At 45.0% G+C, this 10,436-nt stretch overlaps 1 protein-coding gene across 7 annotated transcripts in view; it reads left to right on the forward strand.

The window, feature by feature from the left end:
• dop1a (DOP1 leucine zipper like protein A) overlaps positions 1-9,517 on the forward strand; it is a 34,939-nt gene extending 25,422 nt beyond the window's left edge. For 4 of the 7 annotated variants that reach the window (XM_029738085.1, XM_029738087.1, XM_029738086.1 and 1 more), the window contains 13 exons: positions 266-370; positions 1,196-1,262; positions 1,633-1,777; positions 2,164-2,243; positions 2,757-2,866; positions 3,073-3,222; positions 3,334-3,395; positions 3,555-3,707; positions 3,877-4,013; positions 4,424-4,479; positions 4,868-5,032; positions 5,377-5,506; positions 8,901-9,194. In XM_029738085.1, the coding sequence (XP_029593945.1) occupies positions 266-370; positions 1,196-1,262; positions 1,633-1,777; positions 2,164-2,243; positions 2,757-2,866; positions 3,073-3,222; positions 3,334-3,395; positions 3,555-3,707; positions 3,877-4,013; positions 4,424-4,479; positions 4,868-5,032; positions 5,377-5,506; positions 8,901-9,194 (1,654 nt within the window). Of the gene's footprint in view, positions 1-265; positions 371-1,195; positions 1,263-1,632; positions 1,778-2,163; positions 2,244-2,756; positions 2,867-3,072; positions 3,223-3,333; positions 3,396-3,554; positions 3,708-3,876; positions 4,014-4,423; positions 4,480-4,867; positions 5,033-5,376; positions 5,507-8,900 lie in introns of those variants that run through there. The other 3 variants (XM_029738084.1, XM_029738088.1, XR_003872393.1) reach the window with 2 other exon arrangements.
• Positions 9,518-10,436: the final 919 nt, after the last annotated feature.

The following is a 10,436-nucleotide window of genomic DNA, read 5'->3' on the forward strand; positions in this document are numbered from 1 at the left end:
AATGTAAATCCTAAGACAATCAATTAGTTTGAGTTTTCCCTGTCATGTTCAGTTTGACATTTTTGTACGTCAAGTGTAGAATAAAATTGATTTAAATTCGGATAAAATGCCTGAATTTCGTTACTTTGATTGTCCAATTCATTAATTTCTGTAGCGTTACTATTATTGTTACTAAACTGTTTATAAAGGTATCTGACTTAAATTAGTACTTGACCCATCATTAGAACATTGTTTGTGACTGTATCCTGCTTGTCTGTCTATGTAGGATCCCTGTGTCCAGTCTGGTGGACAGTTGGCCGTCTTTGCTGGCCCTGCTGAAGGACTCGGTACAGCTGGGGCTGCCTGCTCCTGGACAGTTCCTCATACTGGGGTTAGACCTCACACACACACACCAGCTCCCGGGTGGCGCAGCGGTCTAAGGCACTGCATCTCAGTGCACGAGGCGTCACTACTGTCCTTGGTTCGAATTCAGGCTGTATCACATCCGGCCGTGATTGGGAGTCCCATAGGGCGCCACACAATTGGCCCAGTGTCGTCCGGGTTTGGCCGTGGTAGGCAGTCATTGTAAATAAGAATTTGTTCTTAGCTCACTTGCCTAGTTAAATAAAATAAATACAAATTATACCAGGCAGTACCTCTATCGATCAAGCTACCGAAGACCAGTCAATTTCAGTAAGGGAAAGAAGACACAAGGATACATTTAAGCAATAAGGCCCAAGGAGTTATGGCATATGGCCAATATACCACAGCTAAGGGGTGTTCTTACGCACAATGCAACGCGGAGTGCCTGGACACACCCCTTAGCCGTGGTATATTGGCCATATACCACAAATCCCCAGGTGCCTTATTACTATTATAATCTGCTTACTAAAATAATTAGAGCACCTAATATACCACAGCTGTCAGCCAATCAGCATTCAGGGCTCGAACCACCCAGTTTATAATTAGTTAATCGTCGGAGGAGGGAGAATCTTGCAAGCCATCTTTCACACTGTGCTGGATACGCGAATATTCAACGCAAAGCTTTGTAAGCTACAACCACAAAGGGGGAGAGCTCTGCGATTCCTTACTATAACTGCGCTTTACAACACTCTGAGACTCTGCCCTCTCTCACTTCCACTATCACTCCCGTCCCCTTATCTACCCTGTACATACGCAGCCACCAGACTAACCTATCCATCTGTCTCTTCCCCAGAGTTCTGAATGAGTTCATCCTCAAGAACCCAAACCTGGAGAGCAAGAAGGACCAGCGGGAGCTGCAAGTAAGCCTCAGTCCCATGCAAAAGGATTCACTATTCTTTTGTCTTTAAGATGACATAATTCACAATTCTTATCTCCTAGAAAATATAAGATAAAATTCATCGAGGTAAGCCCCATCGAGGACCACTTTGGAATCAAGTGTTTTGAATAGTACTTGTATGTGCTATATTCTGGGAATACAATGTACATATTGCTGAACATGTTTTTACCCAAATAAATTCAATTCAAGAGTTCCGTTCCATTATTTACCCCAGCATACCAATTAGATTGAAGCAATGTATTGGGCATGCGTTTTATTTAATTGGTATGGCAGTATGGGTATTGTAATGAAGCCAGTATGATTATTCACTGTGTGTGTGTGCGTGTGTGCAGGATGTGACCCACAAGGTGGTGGAGGCCATCGGAACCATCGCAGGCTCCTCTCTGGAACAGACCACCTGGCTGAGGAGGAACCTGGAGGTCAAGGCGTCGCCACAGATCATGGTGGACGGGACCAGCCTGGAGCAAGACGTAGAGGGTAGGAGCGATGAGAGGACCCTGGCTGTCTGTACTAGTTGTGTACAATACGTCAGCTTCATGTTCATTGGGGCACCAAATTCTTATTGGACAAGTCCAGGGTAGTCCCTCCCTGTTTCAGTCCGTTTTCTTCCGTTTGGTCCCTAACGAACACAACCTTAATTGGGAATGTGCCCGATTTTAGAGATGTTTCTTGTGTGACTGAATGTATGGCTGTGTTTCAATATCCACACTGTCATACCACTTAGAATGACCCAATGTATTGGGAATGCATTCAAAGGGGTAGGTTATGTTAGTGTGGATGTTGGATTGTGCTCACGTACAGCGTGCGTCTGCGTGTGTGTCTGTGCTGCGTATGATGAGTCACTAATGGCGTGTGTGTTTCAGATCTAATGCTCACAGTGATGGAGGCATCCAGCTTCACTCCATCTGTGTACAGCGTTCACGCCCTCACACTGCTAGCGGAGGTAAAACACCAAGCACTCTGTCTGGCCGTCTTGTGTGTCCGTCCAGCCGCGCGTCCTCTCCACTCACGGCTACCAACAGCCTTGCTTCTGCTATTAGGACCCACACACAGTCTACTCGCACTCAGCTGATTTACGATCAGCTCTCCCTCCCCCAGGCCCAACCTCAATCACTATTAGCAAAGCAATAAATCCTTCCCTGGACACTGTCGCTGTTGAAGCCAAATATAAACCCGAGCCACTAACTGTGCCTCGCTTGCTTTAGTGTTATAACCAGACCTCCCACTCTTCCCGTTGTTTAGACTTATGCCACTCTCATGTGACCTGTTTACTCATTGCAGTGCTTGAGTGTTTATTGGTCGGTTTATGTCTGCTGTAGTGCAAGTGCAAGGATGGATCTTTAAAGCAGTATCGCAATGTGCTAGGTTTTATAGTACTTTTCAGTGTAGTATGCTGTTGCCATGTATCCTATCTGAACAGTACCGAGTATTGAGAGTAGTGATTGTGTGTTGTCAGGTGCTGGCCCATCTCCTAGACATGGTGTTCTACAGTGATGAGAAAGAGAGGGTGATCCCTCTACTGGTGAACATTATGCACTATGTCGTGCCCTACCTCCGCAACCACAGGTAGGGATGGACCAGCCAATACACTACACTCCTCCACTAGAGCCTTGAGCTCTCCCAGGTCCTCAGTTACACTAAATAACATGCCCATGGGATCTGCCTAGGAAACACTCCCAAGCTTTATAACTAGGGCCCGGTATATCCTGGTCTGGTCATGTCTGGGTCCTAATCTCTAATGTCCGCTGTCTCTGTGCTCTCTTCCTTGGCAGTGCCCACAATGCCCCCAGCTACCGGGCGTGTATCCAGCTGCTGAGCAGCCTGAGTGGGTACCAGTACACCCGGCGGGCCTGGAAGAAAGAAGCCTTCGACCTCTTCATGGACCACACCTTTTTCCAGATGGATTCCTCCTGTGTCAGCCAGTGAGTTGAGAACTGTTGAGTGTGTGGGGGAGGGGACGGGGGCTGTGTATTCTTGTTATGTGTGCTTCGTATAATAGGATTCTATCTGACATCCTCTCCTGTATTTTCCAGTTGGAGAGCCATCATTGATCATCTTATGACCCACGACAAGACCACGTTTAGAGATCTTATGAGTAAGTATAATTAGTAGCCTGATTTTTCTAATTGAGAATTTGTGTGTATATCATTTCTGTGTATAGTTGTATGTGAGGTTTACAGGTAAATATATGGGTAGATTTTATATTACAACTGGTATAGTGTAGTTGTTAAGGCGTGTGTGTGTGTGTCTGCAGCTCGTGTGGCGGTGGCTCAGAGCAGCTCTCTGAATCTGTTCTCTAACCGAGACGCAGAGCTGGAGCAGAGAGCCATGCTGCTCAAACGCCTGGCCTTCACCATCTACAGCAGCGAGGTGGACCAGTACCAGAAATACCTACCTGACATACAGGGTAAACACGCACATGCAGATAGGCACGCACACAAACACACACACCCCCACTTACAAACACAAACACTACTAAGACGCAAACACACACATCCTTCTGTTTTCAAATATTTACACACATACACAGCGGATGGCGTATCGACTTATATGAGTGTGTGTGTTTTCCCCATCAGAGCGGCTGGTGGAGAGTCTTCGTCTGCCCCAGGTGCCCATCCTCCATGCCCAGGTGTTCCTGTTCTTCAGAGTTCTACTGCTGCGCATGTCTCCTCAACACCTCACCTCACTGTGGCCCACCATGATCACTGAACTGGTGAGAGACGCTAGAGCACGCTTCAAACATACACCGCAACAACAAAAAACGGACGCACTTAGTCACACGCAGACGCAAGCGACAACTGCCGATGAACAGCCTGACGAAGGCCCACGCCAAGCCCGAACACCTCTGCGTTTGTTTGTCCTGCTGTTTATAAATATTCCGATAGAATTTCCAAGAGATAAGGTCGGCTTTTTAAGTAAAGTAATGGGTGTCTTGATTGGGTAAGTAACCCCCACTGTTGTTCTTGCAATACTTTTTCGATTACTGAGTTGTGGCTATCATCCCCCTTTGTCTCAAACTACTGTACTATAGATCGTCGACCAAGGTAATAGATTGTTATATATAATCCTAACAGTGTGTGGCTTTTCTCCTATTTACTTACCTATGTATTTCCTCCCTCTCAGGTTCAGGTCTTTTTACTCATGGAGCAGGAGCTTACTGCAGACGAGGACATGTCAAGGTAACTGTCAATCCACCAAATGGGAGTGGACATTGATTAATACATGACAACGAAACAATGTGTGTTTTTCCTGCCATAGAAATTATGTGATTTGATGATGGATTGGATTTATTGAGTTTCAAGTGCTCAACGCGCTTTAGATTGTATGGTGGGGAAACTTCCACTATCAATGTGTATCTTCAACCTGGGTGACTTTGTAGGGCTGGTTTCCTGGACACGGATTAAGAGTAGACCTGAATTTAAAAGCATGTTCAATGGAGATTCTCCATTGAAAGTGCATTTGAGTCCAGGGCTAGGTGTAATCTGTGTCTAGGACACTGGCCCGTTCCATCTGAGTCTATGCTGTCTGTATGCATTGGTCATGTTTCCATCTGGGTTTGACCTGTAGGACGTCAGGTCCATCGGTGGCTGGCCTGGAGACCACCTACTCTGGAGGGAACGGTTTCTCCACCTCCTACAACAGCCAGCGCTGGCTCAACCTCTACCTGTCTGCCTGCAAACTGCTGGACCTGGCCCTGGCCCTGCCCTCAGAGAGCCTTCCTCAGTTCCAGATGTGTGTACTAACACTACTCCTGCCTGGATTCATACACTCACATACAGTACATTTATCTGAAGACTGTAGTGCACACTGCACTCTTTCCTTTAGATTTTTTGGAAGGTATAAAAGGTTTAAGCACAGATTGTGTTTCGTAACACATGAAAGTATGTTGCATCACTTTTACCCAATGAGGTCCTCAAGCCTTTTCACACTATCGTACTGAACGAAATCATTCAGTGATGGCTCATATATTTTCCTGTCACTTTGTCCTTTTCCGTCATAAATTGTGTGTGTTTTGCTCAGAAGTGTGAAAAGGTTTATGTGTGTGTAATTTGGGCATTGGTTGCGTTCTTTCCCAGGTACCGCTGGGCCTTTATCCCCGAGGCATCTGATGACTCGGGCCTGGAGGTGAGACGACAGGGGACCCACCAGAGAGAGTTCAAACCCTACGTTGTCCGACTAGCCAAGCTGCTGAGGAAACGAGCCAAGGTAACTGCTCTGGTCTGCCTTCAGAGCAACATAATGCAAGGCTGGACATAGACCCACATTAGCAAAAGTGACCAACTTCAGCTATTACTGACATTTGGGACAACTTAAGGCCAGTAGTGTAGGAGCCTGGACACAGCAGGCTGAAAGTCTTTTCCGAAGGCCATCAGTGGGCGAACATCAGCTGCAGTCCCCGCGGTGTGTTCCAGGGGCCACCTGCCGGGTGGTCAGGAGTGAGGCAGTCTTTCACGATTCAACATGTAGAATCTTGGATGAGCGTCAGGGATAGCTTCGCATCCTTGACCCAATCAGAGCGCTAGGGCACTTTCCCTACGTGACAACAAAAATGAAACTTGAGAAATGTAAATGTCAGCTGTGTTCCAGCATGTTTTGTACTTAATTTGAAAAAAAGACAATCCAGTCAGGTAATGGTACACCAACAAAGCACATACAGTTGAAGTCAGAAGTTTACGTACACTTAGGTTGGAGTCATTAAAACTCATTTTTCAAACACTCCACAAATTTCTTGTTAACAAACTATAGTTTTGGCAAGTCAGTTAGGACATCTACTTTGTGCATGACACAAGTCATTTTTCCAAAAATTGTTTACAGACAGATTATTTCACTTATAATTCACTGTATCACAATTCCAGTGGGTCAGAAGTTTACATACACTAAGTTGACTGTGCCTTTAAACAGCTTGGAAAATTCCAGAAAATTATGTCATGGGTTTAAAGCCTCTGATAGTCTAATTGACATCATTTGAGTCAATTGGAGGTGTACCTGTGGATGTATTTCAAGGCCTACCTTCAAACTCAGTGCCTCTTTGCTTGACATCATGGGAAAATCAAAAGAAATCAGCCAAGACCTCGGGAAAAGAAATTGTAGACCTCCACAAGTCTGGTTAATCCTTGGAAGCAATTTCCAAACACCTGAATGTACCACGTTCATCTGTACAAACAATAGTGCGCAAGTATAAACACTATGGTACCACGCATCCGTCATACCGCTCAGGATGGAGACGCGTTCTTTCTCCTAGAGATGAGCGTACTTTGCTGCGACTTTTTGGAGAAATGTCCTCTGGTCTGATGAAACTAAAATAGAACTGTTTGGCCATAATGACCATTGTTATGTTTGGAGGAAAAATGGGGAGGATTGCAAGCCGAAGAACACCTTCCCAACCGTGAAGCACAGGGGTGGCAGCATCATGTTGTTGGGGTGCTTTGCTGCAGGAGGGACTGGTGCACTTCACAAAATAGATGGCATCATGAGGATGAAAAGTTATGTGGATATACTGAAGCAACATCTCAAGACATCAGTCAGGAAGTTAAAGCTTGGTCGCAAATGGGTCTTCCAAATGGACAATGACCACAAGCATACTTCCAAAGTTGTGGCAAAATGGCTTAAGGACAACAAAGTCAAGGTATTGGAGTGGCCATCACACAGCCCTGACCTCAATCTTATAGAAAATTTGTGGGCAGAACTGAAAATGCGTGTGCGAGCAAGGAGGCCTACAAACCTGACCCAGTCACACCAGCTCTGTCAGGAGGAATGGGCCAAAATTCACCCAACTTATTGTGGGAAGCTTGTGGAAGGCTACTCGAAACATTTGTCCCAAGTTAAGCAATTTAAAGGCAATGCTACCAAATACTAATTGAGTGTATGTAAACTTCTGACCCACTTGGAATGTGATGAAAGAAATAAAAGCTGAAATAAATCACTCTCTCTACTATTATTCTGACATTTCACATTCTTAAAATGAACTGGTGATCCTAACTGACCTAAGACAGGGAATTTTTACTAGGAATTGTGAAAAACTGAGTTTAAATGTATTTGGCTAAGGTGTATGTAAACTTCTGACTTCAACTGTACATATAAACTAAGCAAAAAAAGAAATGTCCTCTCACTGTCAACTGGGTTTATTTTCAGCAAACTTAACGTGTAAATATTTGTATGAACATAAGATTTAACAACTGAGACATAAACTGAACAAGTTCCACAGACATGTTACTAACAGAAATTTAATTATGTGTCCCTGAACAAAGGGGGGGTCAAAATCAAAAGTAACAGTCAGTATCTGGTGTGGCCACCAGCTGCATTAAGTACAGCAGTGCGTCTCCTCCTCATGGACTGCACCAGATTTGCCAGTTATTGCTGTGAGATGTTACCCCACTCTTCAACTAAGGCAGCTGCAAGTTCCCGGACATTTCTGGGGGGAATGGCCCTAGCCCTCACCCTCTGATCCAACAGGTCCCAGACGTGCTCAATGGGATTGAGATCCGGGCTCTTCGTTGGACATGGCAGAACACTGACATTCCTGTCTTGCAGGAAATCATGCACAGAACGAGCAGTATGGCTGGTGGCATTGTCATGCTGCAGGGTCATGTCAGGATGAGCCTGCAGGAAGGGTAACACATGAGGAGGATGTCTTCCCTGTAACACACAGCGTTGAGATTGCCTGCAATGACAACAAGCTCAGTCCGATGATGTTGTGACACACCGCCCCAGACCATGACGGACCCTCCACCTCCAAATTGATCCCCCTCCAGAGTACAGGTCTCGGTGTAGCGCTCATTTCTTCGACGATAAACGCAAATCCGACCATCACCCCTGGTGAGACAAAACCGCGACTCGTCAGTGAAGAGTACTTTTTGCCAGTCCTGTCTGGTCCAACGACGGTGGGTTTGTGCCCATAGGGACCTGCCTTACAACAGGCCTACAAGCCCTCAGTCCAGCCTCTCTCAGCCTATTGCGGACAGTCTGAGCACTGATGGAGGGATTGTTCGTTCCTGGAGTAACTTGTACCTGTCCTGCAGGTGTGATGTTCGGATGTACCTATCCTGCGCAGGTGTTGTTACACGTGGTTTGCCACTGCGTGGACGATCAGCTGTCCGTCCTGTCTCCCTGTAGCGCTGTCTTAGAGGTCTCACAGTACGGACAGTGCAATTTATTGCCCTGGCCACATCTGCACTCCTCATGCCTCCTTGCAGCATGCCTAAGGCATGTTCACGCAGATGAACAGGGACCCTGGGCATCTTTATTTTGGTGTTTTTCAGAGTCAGTAGAAAGGCCTCTTTAGTGTCCTAAGTTTTCATAACTGTGACCTTAATTGCCTACTGTCTGTAAATTGTTAGTGTCTTAATGACCGTTCCACAGGTGCATGTTCATTAATTGTTTATTGGTCATTGAACAAGCATGGGAAACAGTCTTTTAACCCTTTACAATGAAGATCTGTGAAGTCATTTGGATTTTTACGAATTATCTTTGAAAGACAGGGTCCTGAAAAAATGATGTTTTTTTGTTGTTGCTGAGTTTAATATGTGTAGTCATAGCTATATCAAGTCACAGCTCTTTGCTCATTCTGCTGTCATCTGTTTCCATCCATTCCGTCCCATAGAAGAACCCAGAGGAGGACTGTTCCCTGCGTACTCTGTCCTGGGAACCGGGTCACCTCACCCTGACGCTCTACATGGTCCGCAGTATGGAGCAGCTCCTCCCTTTCTTCAACCTGCTCAGCCAGGTGTTCAACAGTAAGGCCAGCAGCCGCAATGCCGCCCCAAGTCAATCTGGGCCCTCCTTCCCTAACAAGGAGGGTAAGCTGGAGAGCCAAAAAGTGTTCTGGAGCCGGGCACGGCAGAACATTGAGGAGATGGTGGAGAAAGACTTTCTAGAGGGCCTTATCAAGACGTGAACATGAGGGACAGAGGGACATGTATTTTCCGAAGGGAAATAAATTAATAAAAAACACTAGTGAATGAAACTCATCTTGTATATAAGGGACCATATTAGGGACATAAACCATGGGAACTAAAAATAAATCAAGTTTGTACATTTTTTCTTTCTTTTTATAATGACTGTATTTTACTTTTCAAAGGCTTTTAATTATTTGTATATACAGGGCAGCTGTGAAGACTGACTGACAGTTTGTGCAAGCCCTCTCTGGGACAATGTGAAGATGCTGTGCAATTCTATATTGTTGTGACTTACTGAATTAAAGACTTATCATGAGATCTACATGCCCTGTGTGTCTCGGTCTCACCCTCACCATGGACAGACAAGATATTTGAAATGGTTTGAGCATCGTAGAGAGTGGAAAGCACTTAAAGGCCCAGTGCAGTCGTTTTTATCTCAATATCACATTTTTGTTTAGCAATTAAGTACCTTACTGTGATTTGTTTTCAATTACAATTGTCTAAAAATAGTCATAGCTTCTTGGCAAAGAGTAATTTCTCAAGCTAGAATTTCGCTAGGACTGCCTGGAAGTGGAGAGGGGAAAACTGAAAGCTAGCTGTTATTTGCGGAGAGGTTTGGAACTCTCTTATTGGTCTATTCACCAGTCAGGCCAAAACTCCATCCCACCAAAACAGGCTGATATTTCACACTGTCTTTTCAAACTGCTCTCACACTAAAAGTGTGTGGAAATATAAAACTGGGCCTTTAACATGTTCTCTCTCATATTGTACATAAATAGTCTGATGTGTGCCATTTGTATGCATCATTTCATGTATAGGGTTGCGGATGACTAATAGAATGAATAACTAGAATGTTGTCACACATTTTGGCCAGTTACATCCACCACTTTGAAATATGATATTAGATAGATTTGAAAAAGACCAAAACTACAATGAAATTAGTCTAATAAGACTAATACATTCCTCTACAAGGTTTTGCAGCAGGAGGACTTTTTGGAAGTCTTCCTCAGGCATGAAAACATCCTCACAAAGAGGGAGCGCTTGCGGGGTTTCTCCTATGGTTGAGAGGTAGAGTTCCTGGCAATATATACGGTGCTAGGCAAGAGAGAGGGCTGACATGAACTTGAATTTGTGTCTATCAAGCATTTCCCTCCCAACTTTTCTGTTTACTGTAATGACTGTCCATGTTGAGGCATTGGAAGTACAGTCGTGGCCAAAAGTTTTGAGAATGACACAAATAT

This window comes from Salmo trutta, chromosome 37 (genome assembly GCF_901001165.1).
Source record: "Salmo trutta chromosome 37, fSalTru1.1, whole genome shotgun sequence".
Classification (NCBI taxonomy): domain Eukaryota; kingdom Metazoa; phylum Chordata; class Actinopteri; order Salmoniformes; family Salmonidae; genus Salmo; species Salmo trutta.